Raw genomic sequence first — 19,105 nt, 5'->3', positions numbered from 1 at the left:
CAGAACATGGTTTGAGGCAGGTCCCCGGGGTTCAGGCCTCGAGGGTTCAGGCCTCGAATATAGTTTAGAGGGTTACAAAAGTCGCGCAAAATAGGAATCAAGATAATCGTACCCCATAACTGGTGACCGGCTTCCGACCACATACCGGGGCTACCTTTTGGACACTTTTGAGGGGGTTTTGACAATCCACTACCCAGCTTCCAGCCCTGCCTAAAGTCGAAAAGACATACCTTGCATAGTTCCGGGTGGCTCGATATTAGTCTCAAAGTTCTTCCATGCGGGATTCATTCATGGTTTCTCTCTCACAGACACGCGTCTAAGGTATCTATAATAAACTTGAGTACGGGTCAGCACCTCCGGATAATTCTCAACATATCGCACCCGGTCCCTGAAGTATCCGCAAATAAGCGAACACAGCATCAGGATATAAAGAACCCTGCAAGCAAAGACCGCTTCCATCCAACCCCAGTAAACAAGACCAAAACCAACCGTGTCGTAATCAAAATTTATTGGCTCAAAGACAGTCTTGAATTCTCAACCAATCGACAAAATGTACCATCCCGGAACCAACACGTCATGATTGGTTTCTAAAAACACACGCTCCCCACATCCCCAGATAAATAAATACGGAGTGATTCCCATGGTTCTTGGCCATGTCTTTTAATGACGAGTACAGAGTCCATGCCATCATGGATTATGGATGTCATGCGACGTGTACGGTTTGTTTGGCTAACTGTATTGAGTCACAACTACATATTTTCTTAATGAGATCGTCGATAGAGAATAGCAATTTGGTAGATCTTGGTCATGTGCTGATCCCCCACTGTAGGTTTACTATGTGGTACATTACGACTGGATGGCTGACCACGGGTTTTTGTCGGTGAGGGTGGTCGGAAGAGCCTTGCCGGGTGAAATGAATGAGGTGTGCTCAAGTGATCAAGAGCCCCCAAAAGCCCCTTGCAAGGATACCCAACCTTTCAGCCTTATTAGGATGTCGCTAGAGTAAGTCAACAAAAAATAAATGTGAGTGGGGCAGATCTGTCAAGATGGGAGTGGGTCAGATTATATGCAGCTAAATACTTAAAGCCGAGGTGTATAGATGAGAAAAAATATTAAAGCGATCGTTTTGTAGTCTAGTATTATAATGACAGTACCCAGGTACTTCAAAACCAATCACAAGTACCACACTGTTCAAAGAAAATTCCAAATACACCCACAGACGCTTCGCTATTTCCAGCCCATGACATAACAGACAAACCAATTTGGACCAAAAAAGAAGAAAACAAAAAAAAAAATTGAATGAAAGCAACGCCATGCAATGAAGACCCGGTAAATCTGGTCACGCGATGATCATAATCCCAAAGCAAGTAAATCGTTGCCATCAAACTACCAAGCCGCGTGGCCGCCATCCATGCGCAGGTCGCTACCAGTCATGAAAGTGCTAGCGTCACTAAGCAGGAAGATGGCAGCACCACGGTACTCCTCGGGACGAGAGAGACGGCCAAGCATGTTCTCCTTAGGCCACTGGTCGCGACGCTCTGGGAATTGAACGAACAAGTTTTCAACCATGGAAGTGACGATGTAACCCGGGGAGATAGTGTTGACGCGAATGTTGTACTGGCCCCATTCAGCAGCGAGGTTACGAGCAAGCTGGAGGACGGCCGCCTTGCTAGCGTTGTAAGCGGGACAAATAAGACCCTACAATATAAATTGTCAGATTGTTGGACTTGGATTTGAAAATGGTGATGTGGCACGGGGGATAATGCGGGGAAATAGCGAAATTTAGCAGAGTGAAAAGCCGGGGTGACACGCCAAAAAGAGCGAGATACACATAGGCAGATATATATATATGGGAGTGGAAAGGGATTGGGTGGGACGAACAAGGAAGAGGAACATACCCGATTGACTATAGTGCCACTCATAGAGGCGATCATGGCGATACTACCTCCGTTCCCAAAGCGAATCATTTGCTTGGCCACTGCTTGTGAGGTCATGAACACGCCTGTGACGTTGACTTCGAACATGGTGTTGCTGTCTTTGGCGGTGTACTCCAGGGCTGGAGTTTCCTGTTGGATACCCGCGGCAGCGACGAGACCATCCATGCGGCCTTCTTCGTTGGCGATGGTTTCGATCACGCTGTTGAGGAGCTCTGTGTCACGTACGTCGATGCGACGGTAGTGCAGCTCGGTGCCTAGCTCCTTTGCGCGTTGCTGGATCTGGATGAATTCGGGGGCCTGGTGTTCAGCAAGTTTATTAGTGTCGTTCCGCTGAATGCATTTTCCAGATTTCAACATACCGGGTCCTCGAGACGGTCAAGGGCGTACACCTTTGCACCGGCTTCCAAAAGGGCCTCTGCTTGAGTCAATCCAAGACCACGGCCAGCACCAGAGACCAGTACCACCTTGCCGGCGAGACTGAATTCGGGCATTCTGGACTTCTGGCCGAGCAGAATAGGCTCGGAAGACATGGGGGCAGTTGGGACTTCGGTAGTTTCAATGGTGACAGACATTGCAAGAGGAGATATTAGATAGTAAAGGATTAAGACAAAAGTCGATGGCAATGAAGTGATAAAAGGATATTAAGGTAAGCGGAGTACCAGAACACTGCTGAAGTATCAGATATTAGATGAAAGTGAAGATGATTCAATTGAGAAAACATCGTGGACCAAACTCTCATTAAATAATGATGGTTCACGATCCGGCCCAATCCAGCCGAAAAAAAGCCAAGAGCAAGGTCCTAGCAGACCGGTCTCGTGAGCTTTGAAAGAATCCCAAAATGGAAATTCAGGCTGGACCAAGGGCCTTGCATAGCTTCGGCCCAGACCTCCGAGGAATGCGTTTAAACGGCTGTGGCGAGACCTACCCCTTGTACGTCTGTCTATACGATTATAATGGTGTGATGGTGTACTACGAGACTTTCTGGACATCTGGCTAGAATGAAATATGGATTGTGTCATAGATACTTGGTATCGTCTAAGTTTTCCAATTTGAATTCTATCCAGCAAATTGAATACGGATGAAATCCAGGGATGCACAGTCACCAGACAAAAGTTCACGATGTGGCAGATCGGAACCCAAACGGATAGCCATCCGGATTTCTGGTTTAGGAAAGCCGTCTGGGGAACCCGGGGAACAACGCCACTTTGATTTTTCCATGTTTTTTATTATTTATTTTTGTCTGGGATCCAGGTGACCTCGTTAATTTTTTAACATAAGCCTCGAGACGGATCTTCTAGAAATGAGTCCAAGCACCTAACTTACTGGGGTCAAGTGATCAGTTGCAGATCCGCCTCCAATCACTCATAGTTAAGACTGCCCGTGCCTGATCCTGTTCGATCGCCCCGGCTCCAGGGTAACGGTCTAGAGATCATTGGCCAATTGGCTCTTTTCTTTTTTTTTTTTTTTTAATAAAAAAGAAAAGTACTTAACAGTCAGACTTTTATCTATTCTACCATTAAGATCCTATAATCTAGATCTTCTTAGGTTACACGCCTAGAAACGAACACACGCGTCCCTGTCGCATTTCAAATAGTGAACAGCGAATGTCTACCGTACTCCCGGATCTGCGGGGAACTAAAATTAGCCGAATAGATTTGATAGCTTATCTCCAGCTGTAAACGTCTTGTGACCAGCAGAATCTTCCATTCCAAAGCTCCTTACTCAATTGGGCGATTCCGAGACTGACAATCAACATTCCCCAATCTTCTAGAATATTATTCTACCCCTGACTCTTACCCCTGCCCCGGCTTCTGAGACTCTTACTGACGAACCCCCACGCTCTAGGCCCGGTTCGTTGTCGCTGCAGAATAGTAGATCTATGATCCTGGTCTGTGCCGGGTTCCCCCTTTCTCCGCTTTGCCTTTATAGTCCGGTCTGGATGTCCCTCTCTCTCTCATGCTGCATTTCGGGCCTTTACCGAGAGTTCCATGGGATTTGCGGCTACATGGGCGTGGCTTTGTCAGATGTCGGTGAATAGGTTGGCCAACATCTTGGCTTTGGGGGATGCATCATATTTTTGTTTGCCGCGTAACCTCAACCTTATCAGACAGTTTTCATGATGCCAATTGGCCACTCTTCTTCCGTGACTTCCTTATACGCCGCATGTTGCAAATGTCGTATCTCTTCGTCTCCTATGGAATGATACTAGTTCAATGACCACGAGCCCAAAGACGTAGCAGTGAAACCCTTCGATATAGTTGTCGCTGTCCGTTTTTGGCAGCATCTGGACGCTAATTATCGGTCTCAACTGGAATGTCGCATTCCTAGGCGCAAACCCAGATCTCAAAAATATCACAGTCACCCTAAGTCCATGCTGTTTATGAAAGTTAAACTTTGTACAGTCCCTGACGGATCGACTGGAGTGGATCAAGTGGGGCCGAGCCCTGGCCTGGGATCAACTCTGTAGACCCCTACTGGTCTTCTTAGTGCGCAGTTGGCAACTGCTGTAAATTCGCTATGCCTATGTACTCGTTTCATGTGCGGCATTACTTATTGATGTAATCTACAAGGTGCTGCACGACACAAAGAATAGAGATATCATGTCGAATGGATTATATTGGAAGAACAGATACAAATCAATGTACCTAAAATCAAGCAATCCTCGACCATCTAGCACAGAGGGCGATAGATAATGCAAGCCCAGGTGGTAGATGAGGAACATCCCAAGCCAAAAAAAACGGGCGAGTCATTCGATGCTATGTACAATGGAGAATGCTCATCCAGACCCGTCCCGTAGAAGTACAGTAAGTTGATGAAATCCATGACCCGGAAACATAAAGAGATGATAGCAGCAAATGCCATTCGATACATAGACGCGAGGAAAATGATCAAGGCTGAAAGGAGGAATATAAAAAGGCGGATCGGGCATGATGATAGAAATGTGTAAAGAGAATTTTGAACGTCAAGAGGAAATCAAAAGAAAAAGAGAACTCCAAGAACACCGGCTCGAGGGTGAGGCTGGCCACGATAATGTGCAAGGCCCGTGTGAATATCATGATGCAAAAAGACGGGAAATAGATCGGAGATCGACGTAGCGCAAGTCCGAACCTTTTTAATTTTGAGATGGTTCATTAGGCTTCGCGGTATCCCCAGATACGCTTCTGCTCAGTGACCCACCATTTGCCAACTTTGTCGGCATCTGAAAGCCAGGCAGCGGCTTCCTCGCCGTATTTCGGGGTGACTTCGTCGATCAGAAGTTTGAGTGTCCAGTCCTTGATGGGATGATCTTCATTTGGATCTTCGCCCAGGTGGGTGAAGGAGTATTCAAAGCCTTCTTTGAGAGGGAGGACGAGGCGGTATGGAACACTGGCAGTCGTAACCGAGAGCATCGAGCCACCGGCATTGATAAGACCCATGTTCCAGACGGACCGTTTGGCAGAGCTATCGGGGTGAGACCGGGCCTCGAATTGAGAAGGTTCGGGCTCGGGCTCGCTTTTTGGAGGGGATGGGGGTGGACGATGGCCATCATGGCCCTTGTGGGATGGCTCCTCCATAGAGGCGAGGAAAGGACGGAGAAGAGACTGACCCTGGTACTCAGGAAGAAGCGCAGAGGCGATTTCGGCGTCGCGCTCGTCCAGGGAGTTAGACTGGACAAGGAGGTCCAGGATGGTGGGAATGATGGAGAGGGCAGTTGCGTTGGCGTTAATGTTCACTCGTGGCATTTGCGGGTGATGGAAAACAAGAGGCACGCGGAAGTTGCTAATGTGACCATTTTCATAGGTACCAGTCATATCCTTGTTGTCTTCGCCGAAAGCTTGGCCGTGGTCTCCGACAATGACTACTAGAGTCTCGTTGGCGATGCCGCTTTGGTCGAGCATGTTCATAATGTCGCCCAGCCAGATATCAACAAACCGCGCAGCGTTCATGTAATTGTTCATGAGATCGTGGTTAACGCTTCCCTGGCTGCCCATGTACGATTCCTCATCAAAGTCACTGGGTGTGCCCCATGGATGGTGTGTCGTGCTGGTGACGTGAGAAAGAAACATGCGCGTCTTGTTGTTTGCAGCCTCTTCGAAGAGATCCCGCACATAGGGTCGAAGTTCAGTCTCGGCATATCCGAAGTAGTTGATTTCCTTGCCAGACGCTGGGTACTTTGAGTGAGTGGATTGCAGGGTGCTCTTGACAACCTTGTCCTTGAAGCCCATGTTTTCGTTGAGAAGGTCCTGGCGGTCGTAATCGTCTGTGATGGACTGCATGAAAACAGGCTTCCAAAGGTTCTTCAGAGCCTCTGACTTGGAGACATCTCTGGTGTTTGATATCGCTTTTCCTTCATTGAACAGTTCGAAAATTTGCGGCAAGCATGGCTGATAGATCTCCAGCGCCGTCTCCTCCAAAAGATCCACCGGCAATGGGTTGACACCGCAATGGCTTCCTAGAATACTCTTGAAAGTCAGCGAGCTACCTGTCATAGCTCCGCGAACGTTGAGACCGCCCATTCCTTCTGGCGTTGGGGTTTTCCATGGCGAACCTGTCAGGTTGGCCCGGTTGCCTTTGCTATCGGTTGCGTATTCTCCAGTCAACTGTTGAGCAACCGGGGTCATCGTCACGAGACGGTCAATCGCCTCCTCCAAATCCTTCTTTCTGTGAGAGGCGAGCACATTATCAAAGAATGGAGTACCCTGCTGTGTAGGGAACATCTCCTTGCGACCACTCTCAAGAGTTAATAGTACCACATGGTTGACCTCAACGGAATGTTCCTCGAAAGCCTTCTTCAACGGTTCATAGATTTCGCTGCCCAAATTCGTAACCTTGATGGGGTCATTCTTGGGATTATAAAACCCCCCTTCAGCACCACCGCAAACATAAGAGAAGGAGTTATCTTTCTCTGCACGCTCTTGGGGACTTAGATCCCATCGGCTGAATCCTTTGGGCGGGTTTTTAGGTAGCCAAGAAACTCGTGACCACTGTTCCACAAACGAATCGGACTGGTATAGAGGGTGGGAATTTCCGTTGGCGTCCAGAGTCATCAAAGGAAATGGCACTGCCGGTTCACGACAACCTTCGACCGTTGCAGACTTCTTTGTGAACGCCTCGAGCAATGTCAGTGGGAGAGCCCCGGAGAGATGATCGTACGGGATCTCCGGGCGAGTGATTTCCAAGAAAAGGAGCGACACACTGATAGCGACTGCGGGGATGATGCGACGGAATGATCGGAGGTCGAACGAAGCCATGCAGGACTTGCTAGGGGCAATCAGTGTATACCGCGCTTTGTATCCTCCTATACACAGGTCTCGGATTGCCTGCAACCCGAGACCGGTGAGGTTGTACAAGTACGAATGGATCAACCAGGCCACCAGTCCGAGGACTGTTGCAGCAGCAGACACGGTCGAGATGCCACTGAATAGGATCTTCATGGCAGCTGGGTCACTGAGGAAGCTCCCGCCAGCAGCCCAGGCTACCTCGGCACCGGTTTGTAGGAAGAAGCCGAACTGAATGGATGAAGCACCCCATGTTATTAGGCTAGTCATTTGTTAGTTCGTGTCCAACTGCCGAGAGCCAACATTCTTGGTGGCTTCATCGCATCTGGGGTAAACATACGATAAACCCCCACCCACGGCGGTCGATAACCATTGCCAAAGGCCTTCCGGCGCATGGAAGCGCAATAACAAGCGCGCACATATTATGACCAGCACATCGGGTATAATGAGAGTCGGCGAGTAGAGAATGAAATAAAGGAACGGTAACGAGCGAATGTGTAGCGCAATGTGTAAGGCCTTCGAGGCGAGACCACTTACGACAAGTGCAGAGAACAGAAATGGCGACAATGGCGGTAAATATTTGGAGATGGACATGGTGAACTCATGTCATGATAAAAACACGAAGTTGAGAAAGGAGGGAAGAGGAATGCGGAATGCGAAAACAAAAGGGAAACTATTCTTAGGCTGTGGAGATACATCTGAGACCCTTGGGGCAACCGCGCACGCGACTTTGCGGCTCCAATTAATGCTTGTCTTTGGAGACTTCTGCCTTCCCTTCCTCTCTTCTTCCACTTTCCCTTTTCACCTCCCACTTCAGTTCCCTCAGTCCTCAACATCGACTCCACGGACTCTCGGTGGAGGACCTCTCCTTCGGATGTGACGGAAAGAGATGTCCAACTGTGAATTGTGCTCCGAACCTGTGTACCTGTATGGTACGGAAAAAGGTGGACCCTGCATGACACTATTCGTCTAGCACTTCCTTCCCGAGGCTTTTTTTTCCCTAGCCTGCCCTGATTTGCCCCTTGACTGAGACACGTCTGAACCTCCAACAGGCAATACGACACGCAACCTCGTGTTAAACTCTCAAAGAATCCGGGGTCAAATGCACAATGCAACCCTCGGAGAGCTATTCACGCCCGACCCCCGTTCCCCCACAGTGATCCGGCGCCAACCAGAAAATGTGTGTCAAACCGCGGTCTCTCCAATTATTTCCACTTTGGAGAGAATCAGGCACCCACTTAATAATGTGATGTGGCCCTCTTAAGCCCTCCAGGCTCCCCAAAAAAAGGGACCGTGGGACTTGGAAAAGACACTCCGATCTCTTTAGATCGTCGGGGCTTCCGTGTTCCGATGAGCCCTGTAGCATCTTCTAAGCCTTGTGGAGAATTCGTTGATCTCATACCCGTTTTAGTTATTGATGTCCACCATGTCTTGCTTTGTCTTGCTTTTTGTGCGATGGTCAATTTACGATCCATTATCCTGTTTCAGATGCATGCTTAAGCCTTTGCCTAGGATGTGTCAAAAATAGGGGTCTAAGCCTGCTCGCCAAGCTGACTTGGCGGATGCTCTGCAGCAGACTGGTTCAACGCTATTGTGCTCTTGGTTCGCGAACATGTGTGATTTTGTCATTGCTCTGCGCACCGCTCCATCGGTGCAGTGGCAATCCGAGTGCACCGTAAATTGCGTGGACTACGCCCCATCCGAGTCATCTCCTGAGGTTGTTTATTTGGGGTCCGACTTTTTCAGGTGTTCTCAATCACACCTTCAGTATAAATTTTTTGGGCCCGAGGGACACTAACGCGTGGGGAAATTAAAACACACGCATTAGCAGCCCATTCAGGATGTTAACAGTGATTTAGTTCCTGTTATATTTTCTTCAAGTCACAACACATTTCAAACCAAGTGTGCTGTTACTAGATACAGGCCTTCCTTTCGAGTGTACACAAAGTATCAAAATGCGCAATACACCCGAGTTGCCTTGGTATAGGCTAAATCCGACTTATCGCAAAAATCCATATGAACCCGATATCTCTTCAAATGCCAAACTTGAAATGTTAATCCAACTCTCATCGCTCATCATCATACCATCTACACACAATCTGAAGAGGACACTCTATTTAAAAATCCCACATAAGCACGGGATAATCCCGAATTACCGCTGATCCTTCATATCACCACGCTCCCTCACAGAAGCAGCAATCCCATTCCCAACCTCCGACCCCAACTCCTCAAACCCCTTAACAACCCCATCACGATCACCCTTACTCATCTCCTGACTCATCTTAAACTTCCCCTGCAATCGGTCAACCCGAATCTCAATCCCAATAATATTCTTTTTTAGCAACTCGACATAGTTAACCGGCGCATCAGAAACCTCCCACGGAGCCGGCTTCTCACCACCGGTATTGCCCATAATATCGCGCTCAGACTGTCGCGACAAATCCTCAACCTGCTTTTGCAAAAAAGCACCTGTCTCTTCAGCCTTGGAATTGCAGTACACACTAATCCTGCCGTATGCCTGCACGGCCGAATAGTTCCATGTGGGGACGACCTTCCCAGACTCGGGTTTCGTTTCTGTGTAGAACTTTGGCGTGACGTAGTGGTGGTGCGGGCCATTGAAGAGGATAAGAACTTCATCGGCAAGTTCGAGGGAGTTGTTTCCAGCTGCGTTTTGTTCGGCCAGCGCTTCCATTAGGGCTTTTGCTTGCGGGTTTTGCTTTGCGATGTGGCCGCGTAGAATGCCGTTTGGGAATGCGTCATCGTTAGAGGGCGTATCTAGCACGAAGGGGATGTGGCTTGCTTGGATGAAGGCGTGCGAGGGGGATTTAATTGCTGTTGTGAGAATTCCGAATGGGTTATCGCGAATGAATTGTTGTAAGAGGGGGATTTGGCCTTCGGCGTGGATGGCGCGGAGATACATTGTGGGTGGTTGTGTAGAGAGACTGGGGGGAGTCAATTGGGTTGAGGAGGTTAAGTATGTACTTGTATGTCCTGGTTTGGTCTTCTGTCAAATGGGGCAATTTAGATGCTGCCCGCATAGTCTTGTCATATCGTATCCGTGTTGTTTGATTGGTAGTCGGCACCGAATTTTGTAGGTGTTCTCTATTTTGCTGCAACGTTTTGCTAATGCTCTAACCAGATTGCTTGGACTCATCAGATAATGAGTCAGATCATTATCGGGATTGGAAGGGCGTGGTGCTGCTTTTCCGCGGAGGAACTCCCCGCACTGCCTGCATTGGCCGTTGTAGTACATATCAGATTGCATGTTCGTTGTGTGGCCCATGTCTTATTCGTATGACATTGCATTGGTCCTATGATCCAGCTATATAGAGGCCGAAGGAGACATTATTAGACTAGCCGGGCGCACTATGATGTGACTTGGCATATCCCATGATATTTTGTTTCACTTGACGAATATCGTTCCAGACATTATTGATAATAGATAGCAGACCTGGCATTGGGCACTTGAACAGTAAGACATATAGACCAACAGTAGTATCTATGTTATGAGTAGGGATAGCCGAAACAAAATAATATACAAAAACCAACAAAGACGCCATTTGATGATGCCCAGAAACACCAGTAAACCACTAGAGTCCAGTCCCAAGACCCAAGCTCATGCAATACGCGAAACAATAGCATCCTTCCCTAACCGATCAACAACACCACTCTTCAGACCCAAGAATTTCTCAATCTGCCTCCGAGACATACCCTGCTTATCGCGCATAGTCAGGACCTGCTGAATGGTAAGCGCATCGAGGAACTGCCGTCCAGGATGGCCGGCAACACCATACGACTCGGCCTCCTCTTCTACGAGTTTGTTGAGTCTTTGGCGGGCGTTGATGACCAGCAGGGCTGGGTTCGAGGACCGAGGGAAGATCGTTTGCATTGAGCCGGGGCCATTGACGGTGCTTGAGTTGGAGTAGGTTGGGTTTGGGTTGACCGGGCCAATTGAGCGAAGGGAAGCGGCGAAGTCGGGGTCTCGGCCGTCCATGTCGATGGCTGGAAGTATGAGTTAGCTTGTTGTCCACGATAGTGGTAAATTAATTGTTGCAAAGATGGCGGTAAATGTTTAGATGCTGAAAGGATTGCGCGGGGACGTACCGTCAGATTTTACGCCGGAAGCTGGCTCCTTGGAGTGATATGTCGGCCCTTGAGAGGAAGGCGCGGGTGCATGAGGTGTCGAGGGGGTGTATTCAAGGTTGGGTGCTGCACTCGCAGGCTCCGGCGTGGGCGCTGCTTTCGTTTCCTTGGGAGCTTTGCGCTGTCCCGTAGGGGGAGGGGTTGGCTTCTTGGGATACTGACGGCGGGCGGCAGCGGATGCCGCTGATTTCGCGGGCTTTGAAGCAGCGGAACCCATTGTGAATGTTGAGGCGTAGATGTTGGAAGACCGAAGCTTTTTTTGCGGCGGAGGTCGAGGGAAAATCGCGGAGGTCGCCTTGGCATTTGATCTGCCACTAGGGTGACGTCAAAATAAAATCAACAAAACAGGGTGTTTTCCGATGGATTAACTACATGGCCAGTATTTTAGACGAAGTATCATGGCTTTGACTACTGCTGCTAGGAACAGTCAAATCAAAGAAATACCATAAATAGGGGAGTACATTGGTGCAAAATGCCTCGTCGCATGAGCCAAACACTGACTTCCAAGCATAGTATACAGAATAAGATATACTACAGACATATTTGAAAACAGATGGATCCGAAGATTGGCATCTCTCTTATATTGTTTTGGAGACTTGCTTTTGCAAAAACATTCTACTGCGTGAGCCGTGACTTACATGCAGTACTCTGGTAAAGTTGTCGATAGAGAACTGGAACTAGGGCTTAGAATTTCCAGATAATCTAGAGGCTTAACGGAGACCAGCAAGGCGACGACCTTGCACCTCACCCAGTGCACGACTTCCACTGATGAATGCGACTGCGCCGACAATGGCCACAGCGGGCAGAATCTGGAACAGGTTCCACGAGGTGTAGTAGAGGAAGAAGATTCCCTCGAAGGCGACCAATGATCCAAGGAATACGGCATGAGGAAGAGGGGCGGACTTGAAAGCAGTGGGAAGGTGGCTGACGTTGGCACCGAGGAGGAGCCACTAAAGGTAACGGTTAGTATTTGTTGACACGACGACATGAGGTATAATCTTACCAAACCAGCAAGAACAGGAATAGCCGCGCCCACCATGGCGACAAAGGCCAGAGTAATGACAATGGGGGGGTTGGACGGGGAGTTCTTGAAGATGTGGTGGATCTCAGGCTTCTTGCCATAACGGTCAGTCTCGACGGTCGGCACGGCGAGTTCGGGGTTGCGATCAATGGACAATTGGAACACAGAGCTGTCATATGCGTCCGATGTACCAAGTCCGCCGATCACCACACGGGCATCAACAGGTTCGGGGAGGGAGAGGAACTGGATTGGCAGGTCTTTCTTGGTCTGAGAGCTGTCAGTTGCGTCGCTTGCGATATCTCGAGTTACATACTAATTCCACCCTTGACTTGCCATTCTCCTTGACGGTAAACGGATAGGAGATATCCAATCCAGTATGAGCATCCTTCAGCAGAAGGAAAGCCTGGTGAGGGCGCTTCGGGGAGCTTCCTTCCTGAGCTGTCAAGGTGACGCGTAAGGTATCAGCGTCGATGATTGAAACGGGCTTGGAGAGCGGCTTGGAGGCAGTGAGCCTGTTGCAATTACAATGTTAGCGCTCCTCAGTTTGACTAAATTGTGAACGACATACTGCTCTTTGAAACCTCCATTGACACCAGCGCCTTTGTGTTGAACGGCCACGGTGGCATCAGTAAAGCCCCAAGCCGACGCAGCTGCGCCCGGCAGGGCGGCAGCAGCCAAAAGGCAGAAGGGTACAGTGGCCTGCCACAGATGCATTGTGAAAGAAAGTATAACAAAAGCAAAAGAAGTGACAGTGAAAGCTGAAGCTATAGAGGAGGAAGAGAGAGTTGCAGAATAAGGCGGACAGTCTGAAGCCGATAAGCGCCGATCAATCGTAGCCCTAATTTCTTTTCTGCTCGACCTCAACACCCTCCATCACCGTTATTTCGCTCTCACCCTTTCGCCCTATCCTACTTTTTATGCCCTTGATGGACATTAAATCTCATTATTGCTGATGGGTGAACCTCTGGTCCCGTAAGTTTTATCCTGATATGCCGGGCCCTAATCCCCTTCTCCCCTTCCTGATCCTTCTGACGTCGGCCTACACCTGACCCCCCATATACTCCCCTCACCCTTTTTGGCCGTGAACATCGGTATCTTTACATGCCTCGCAGCCGCTCTATTTTTTTGCACGTGATATCCACATGAATAGCTCAACTGACTTGTCCCGGACATTTAGCATAAGTCACGATGCCTCCAAAAAAGGGTCAGCGTAAATCGATGCCGGCGCGCATCAATAAAACACCTACCTTGACACCTTCTCGGCGCTCACCACGAGTTCCTCCTCAAAAAAGCCCTACTGAAACCGCCAACCCACCCAAAACGTTGAACCTTACACCCGCCTCGCCCCAAGAATCCTCAATCAACATTCGTTTCTACAACCCCAAACCTGCTGCAACTAGTCCTCGCTCACAAGATGAGGTCCCAGAAACGCCATCTTCACGCCGACGAGCATTCCAAACTCGTCCCTCTCGTTTATCCACGGTCTATACACCAACCATAGAGACCCCGGTCAGCCAGGGCAGTCGGCGGACCAGACGGACAGCTGCTCTCGAAACACCAAGAAATGATCAATCCGACTTTGATCCTCTAGAGGGTATCGATAATACCGGCTGGACCAATGATCAATATTTTGATGCACTCGGATCAGAAGGAACACCGGACGGTCCCTCCAGCCCCACAAGTGCGTCTGACATGCGGAACTCATCGCGAGTGCGCAAGCCTACGATTAGGGCTCTTGAATCTTTGGAATCGGCAAAGAAAAAGCCTCGCAAAAATGCGAAAGCATCGACTCCGATCGGGGAAAAGCCTGCTCCCCCCTCAAAGCCAGTGAAGAATAATGTCCTCAAGAAGAGTGCCAAGAAGACTCGAACGTCAAAGCGCATGGCAAATTCAAAGACGCAAAATAGTATGATTTTGTTAGGCAGTGATATGGACTTCAAACTCGCTGGCAAGAGGTTGTTTGAGCTCACTCTTGAAGCTCTAAACCCTGACTTCATTCTTCCAATTAATGTTGATGCCGAGCAATTCATCAAGGAGAGACGAGACGAATACTATCAAAACAGCCACGATGAAAAATACGGAACTACTACCTCTGCCGACGATATTTCTTCGTCCCAGGCTGTCGATGAAGTCGTCCCAGAAGCCATCGTCCCAGAAACCTCTGCTGTCTCAGCATCTACCACTCCAGCTCCCGCAGCTACATCCACTGACACCCCGGGTATCATTGGCTTCGAAAAGCAATCTGATACCAAAATCAGCAGTGATGGCTGGATTGAAACCGGTTACGTCAACGACAAAGCTGAAGAAGTCTCTCTAATTCCGGATGACTACCACCTTTATCGCTCATTGCACACCTACGGTGATGATAACCTGCCTTATCCCCCTGTGCGTGCTCGTACGGATCAACAGGGCGATAGTGACTACGCTCGCGGCTATCCACCACTCATCGGGTCCCGCAACCTCCCCGTCGGCTCGCAGTCACCTTTCCAGTCAGAGAACGTGGATGAGGAAAAAGCCAAAGTGTTATCCCGCCCTCAGGAAACCCCCGTTATTGCACCAGCAACTGCTACTCGCAAGCCTCGTGCCACGCGCAAGCGTCGTCAGACCGCGGCCGCAGATGCGATTAAGCAAGATGCAACCCCGGACGGAGAACGCAAGTCAAAGCGTCGCCGTCGCCAGACTGAACCCGGTCCTGTCTCTTTCGCTGCTACGGGTCCTCCTAATGATCCTGCTCCTGCTCCTGGTGCCCATTCCCCTCCGAAATCCGCGGCAAAAGCCCAGTCTCATTCAAGCAAGGTTGCCTCCATCGCAATACCTACTACTGAGGATGTGAAGCCTAAAGTGCAGCGGATTCGTCTGACTCTCAAGCCCGCACCCGAGGCTGAGGTTAACGGGGATGATTCATCCCACACAGAAGATACCCCTGCCGTGCATTCCCCTTCGTCCGGCCCCTCGCGCGCGCCTTCCCCCGCGCAAACTCCTAAGCGCTGTCGTCGCGGCCCAGCAAAGGCCAAATCAGGCCTCTACTAAGAGCAAGAGCGACGCTCATGGTCATGGAAATCATCCGGATGTTGATGTAAAGGGACATGCCGGCTTTCGGTCTTAACTTTTCTTGCTTACTTTTTTTGGGTATAATTATGACTAGCGGGCGTTCAAGCATGTATGATTAGCAAGGAGCATACCATGGCGTTCATTCCATGGGAATAGAGTTCGAAATTTTTGTCCAGTCTTCTTTCTAATTTCTTACTTTTTCGCGGGGTTACACTTAGTTCACTTCGATAACTTGTATGTTGCTGTCCAAGTAACTGGTGCTCGCCCGAGTCAGATCACGCTGATGTGGCGCTTACTTCCATGTAGCTGTTCGCTCAGTTTGACCTTTGCGCTGGTTTGATACGCCCCGCTCAGTTCCGAGGCCCATTACTCTACTCTTAACTCTTTGACCAAACGGTTGTCGTGCCCATCAACGTTTGTGTTCTAATGTAGACTGTTGTTAATGCAAGAGGACCGAATGTTCATCAAGTATACTTGCTAGGTCTGGTGAATGACGGGATGCTTACCGGTGGTTTTATCTGCTAGGGGGTCCTGGTGAAGAGTAGTGAATGAGTTCATACCATCAAATGATGGATGAAGAACGACTAGATTGCGACTAGATATTGGTATTGTAATAATAATTCTCCTATTCCGTATTGCTACCCTATCAAGACAATCATGATTGCTCATCGGTCAGAGTATCACCCGAAGTCAGAACGTGGGGACCGAAGGCACCGAATGTACTAACAGAGTCAGAACGGAGTCGCTGATTTCCCGCTAATATTGTGTCCGCATTTACTGAATGAAAGATCAAGCATATATACACTCAGCTCCAAGGATTTCGGTTGCCCGCGGTTACTCGGCATTCGCCCCGAGGTAACTTGCGGAGACCCCGGCTCTGAGACCCTGGCCCTTCAGAACCTGACAACAATGCCAGGGACTTAGAGCGCTAGGTCCAATGCCAATGTCCATGGGAGGAGATTCTCCCGATACTCAGAAGTCACCCCGCACGTCGCGAGCGTGCGATAGATGCCGTCGGCAAAAGCTCAAGGTCAGTAAATGACTCCGCAGGCTTCACCAAGATTCTCCTTTTCTGATGCTGTTGTAGTGTGATAGTTCTCGGCCTTGTGTACTATGCACTCGAGCTGGGCATGAGTGCGAAACATCGCAGCGGGCGGCGCGACGAGCTCGCAGGCGAAATGGGAGCAGAGATTTGCACAGGCCCTCTAGGGTGCACAAATCAATAGCACCGGCGATATCCAAAGGCTCTCCCGCCACTCCTTTAGCCTCAGTGGTAGCCGAATCATATACCACAGAGAGCTCAACTTCTTACCCTGAGAATTCTCCAAAAGAGCCACAGTCGGGCGCTAATGCTTCCGCAATTGATTTCGCTAGGCGTGTATTCAATGAAGCGGAAGCCGGTCGAACTCTTACCGGTGCATCAATTCCTGGCGACACGGGGGCTCCCCAATTAGACAACTCTTTATGGCATTTAACAGAGGTGGAGCTGCCCCCTGAAGATGTGATGCTAGCTTTGATCGACGCTTATTTCGACCGAATGCAATGGTTTGTCATGCTCTTTCATGAACCTTCCTTTCAACAAACGGCACGCAGAATCCTTTCTAGAACATCCTGGAGGCGGCAAGATCTCAGTCCCACCATGGCTGTCTTAGCTGTCGCCATGATCGGGTTACAGTGCGTGCTACCAGATCAAAAATGGAGCGGGCACAAACTACTCTTACACTACTCAATCGACGGTACAAAGTTGATACACAACCTAGTGAATGAGATACGACTACATTTGCTTGAAATATCTATTGACTGTCGGATTGAGGCTGTTCAGGCCTGCTATTTGGTATCTTCCTATTATGTCTACCATAACTCTCCGAGTATCGCCTGGACGGTCTCCGGTATGGCAGTGCGATCTGCCTACGCTCTTGATCTTTATACAAAGTCATCCCGGTGCGATGATCCTGTGATGGATGAGATTCGCTCTCGATGCTGGAATCACGCAATTGTCGGTGATACGTTCACATCCGTGATCTATGGGCGACCCTCCTGTATTGATACGGGGCTAGTCGCCTTGCATACATTGAAAGATATGGATGACTTGATGATCGACCCAATCCTGCTGAATAATGATATTATACCAAACGATATGCGGCAGACAACGACAGCTGGGTTTTTCGAAGCAAAATATGAGATTTACAACATCATCCGACATATTCTTTCCCGCTTTCGGCGTCTTCAATTGAGGAAGGAGAGAATGGAAGAGGATCTAGCGACCATTGCAGAAGCTTCACAAGATTCAGAGGAACAATTGATCTGCTGGCGGAAAAGAGTCCCTCGACTATTCGACTTCGAGGTTTGGAGCCAAGAGAATCGACTTGAGCTATTTCACCAACAAATTGAGAATTTACCTCCACGCGCCAAAGTCCAAGCAGAGATCATCATTCTTCAGGCAGCTTGTCTTCAGCTCACATATGATGGAGCTCTAATACAAGCTTGCCGGCCTCTCTTGGAACAGAAGATTACTAATGTCTGTTCAGAATATGTGGTTAATGCAATGTGTCGATCCTTAAGAACAGCCACAACAGCTGCACTGCGAATATCACGCATCCCCGTTCTCCAGTTCAAGCACCACTTTGCGGAGTCCTTTGCGTCTCTACAGCAATTTACTGCAGGAGTCATTCTCTGCATCTCACCAACCAGCCAACCTTTCTCTGCCATAGCACATGAAGCCAAGGCCGGAGTAATGCGCATCATTCATGCAAGCACGGCGTTTGGTGCAAACAACCGCATAGCCAAGCAAACTGCGCAGTTGCTTACAGATCTACTCAAGGTGACCATCGAGCGGGAGATGTCTAGTGCTTTGAGGGGAGGACCAAATTATTCAAGAGATGTACCTGATAGCAGTGTGAATTCGACTGCACAACAAATGCCGCTCAATCTTCTCGAACCTCAATCACCCTCTTGTCATAACATGCCCTCCAGTCTTCTCCCAGCATCAATAACTGGAGAACCACGACGTTCAAATCACTTCCCAGGAATCTCCGAGCAAATCCACCGGTCTGGTGCGGCAATCCAACCATCTTTCGAAGCCTCGGAATGTCCCTCGGCAAACATCTTCGAACAACTTGACGACACTTTTGGCGCCTTTGGAGAGCGTGAGTTGATCTAAATTTCAAAAATAGATTAGCCTCACTGACACGTATAGTTATGTTCAACCTGATACCGGATGACCAGAGCAGTGCTTGGAATTGGGGACGAACATTTCCCTGAGATGCTATCGAGTCGTAGATATCACTGATTGAGAGGATGTGCGATGCAATTCATCGTAGACTCATTGCATGACTGGGTCTAAAACCCGCATCAACCTGAGCACTGTCAACCCAGCGCCGAACATGGTGGGTAGAATTATGACGAGAAAAACGCGTGTTATCAAAACGAGGAAGCTACTCAAGAACAGAGCAAGGCGTGAGACTGCCGACATGATTTTTAGTCCGAAATAGAAGAATATGAAGTTCGTGAAGTCGCTTTGCAATGATGATTTGCGTGTTTGTAGCAAGAGCAGAAGAGCGCCGACGAGCAACAGTTTGCCAAACAATACGTTTGTAGATTCTGCAACTTTGATCGACTGTCTGGGTTTCTTCTTTGCTTATCACTACGTGTGGTTGTTATTGTTCGCTTTGAGAAAGTCTTCCTAAATTATATGT

General features: G+C 49.1%; 7 protein-coding genes across 7 annotated transcripts; 2 read left to right on the top strand and 5 right to left on the bottom strand.

Annotated features, from left to right (window-relative positions):
* Positions 1-1,386: 1,386 nt before the first annotated feature.
* Positions 1,387-2,509, bottom strand: N7508_009013 (putative short chain dehydrogenase; the record flags this gene model as incomplete). Its single annotated transcript, XM_058467076.1, has 3 exons — positions 1,387-1,698; positions 1,899-2,234; positions 2,297-2,509. The coding sequence occupies 3 exons, from the start codon at positions 2,507-2,509 to the stop codon at positions 1,387-1,389; spliced, it is 861 nt and encodes a 286-aa protein (XP_058314922.1).
* A 2,559-nt stretch (positions 2,510-5,068) lies between these two features.
* N7508_009012 (uncharacterized protein) lies at positions 5,069-7,789 on the bottom strand (the record flags this gene model as incomplete). Its single annotated transcript, XM_058467075.1, has 2 exons — positions 5,069-7,457; positions 7,536-7,789. The coding sequence occupies 2 exons, from the start codon at positions 7,787-7,789 to the stop codon at positions 5,069-5,071; spliced, it is 2,643 nt and encodes an 880-aa protein (XP_058314921.1).
* A 1,558-nt stretch (positions 7,790-9,347) lies between these two features.
* Positions 9,348-10,115, bottom strand: N7508_009011 (FMN-binding negative transcriptional regulator; the record flags this gene model as incomplete). Its single annotated transcript, XM_058467074.1, has 1 exon — positions 9,348-10,115. The coding sequence occupies one exon, from the start codon at positions 10,113-10,115 to the stop codon at positions 9,348-9,350; it is 768 nt and encodes a 255-aa protein (XP_058314920.1).
* Positions 10,116-10,811: 696 nt separating this feature from the next.
* On the bottom strand, positions 10,812-11,555 carry N7508_009010 (uncharacterized protein; the record flags this gene model as incomplete). The annotated part of the gene is made up of 2 exons (XM_058467073.1): positions 10,812-11,197; positions 11,300-11,555. 2 exons carry the CDS (start codon positions 11,553-11,555, stop codon positions 10,812-10,814), a joined length of 642 nt encoding a protein of 213 aa, XP_058314919.1.
* Positions 11,556-12,048: 493 nt separating this feature from the next.
* N7508_009009 (putative oligosaccharyltransferase subunit ribophorin II) lies at positions 12,049-13,073 on the bottom strand (the record flags this gene model as incomplete). Its single annotated transcript, XM_058467072.1, has 4 exons — positions 12,049-12,288; positions 12,342-12,626; positions 12,673-12,871; positions 12,928-13,073. The coding sequence occupies 4 exons, from the start codon at positions 13,071-13,073 to the stop codon at positions 12,049-12,051; spliced, it is 870 nt and encodes a 289-aa protein (XP_058314918.1).
* A 474-nt stretch (positions 13,074-13,547) lies between these two features.
* On the top strand, positions 13,548-15,389 carry N7508_009008 (putative GPI-anchored cell surface glycoprotein; the record flags this gene model as incomplete). Its single annotated transcript, XM_058467071.1, has 1 exon — positions 13,548-15,389. The coding sequence occupies one exon, from the start codon at positions 13,548-13,550 to the stop codon at positions 15,387-15,389; it is 1,842 nt and encodes a 613-aa protein (XP_058314917.1).
* Positions 15,390-16,353: 964 nt separating this feature from the next.
* On the top strand, positions 16,354-18,671 carry N7508_009007 (Zn(II)2Cys6 transcription factor; the record flags this gene model as incomplete). The annotated part of the gene is made up of 3 exons (XM_058467070.1): positions 16,354-16,440; positions 16,498-18,556; positions 18,607-18,671. The coding sequence occupies 3 exons, from the start codon at positions 16,354-16,356 to the stop codon at positions 18,669-18,671; spliced, it is 2,211 nt and encodes a 736-aa protein (XP_058314916.1).
* Positions 18,672-19,105: the final 434 nt, after the last annotated feature.

The sequence above is a fragment of the Penicillium antarcticum genome (assembly GCF_028974205.1).
Source record: "Penicillium antarcticum strain IBT 31339 chromosome Unknown utg000009l_segment0_segment0, whole genome shotgun sequence".
Taxonomy (NCBI): domain Eukaryota; kingdom Fungi; phylum Ascomycota; class Eurotiomycetes; order Eurotiales; family Aspergillaceae; genus Penicillium; species Penicillium antarcticum.
Note: the sequence above shows the minus strand (reverse complement) of the source record. Positions and strands in the feature narration are given on the sequence as shown.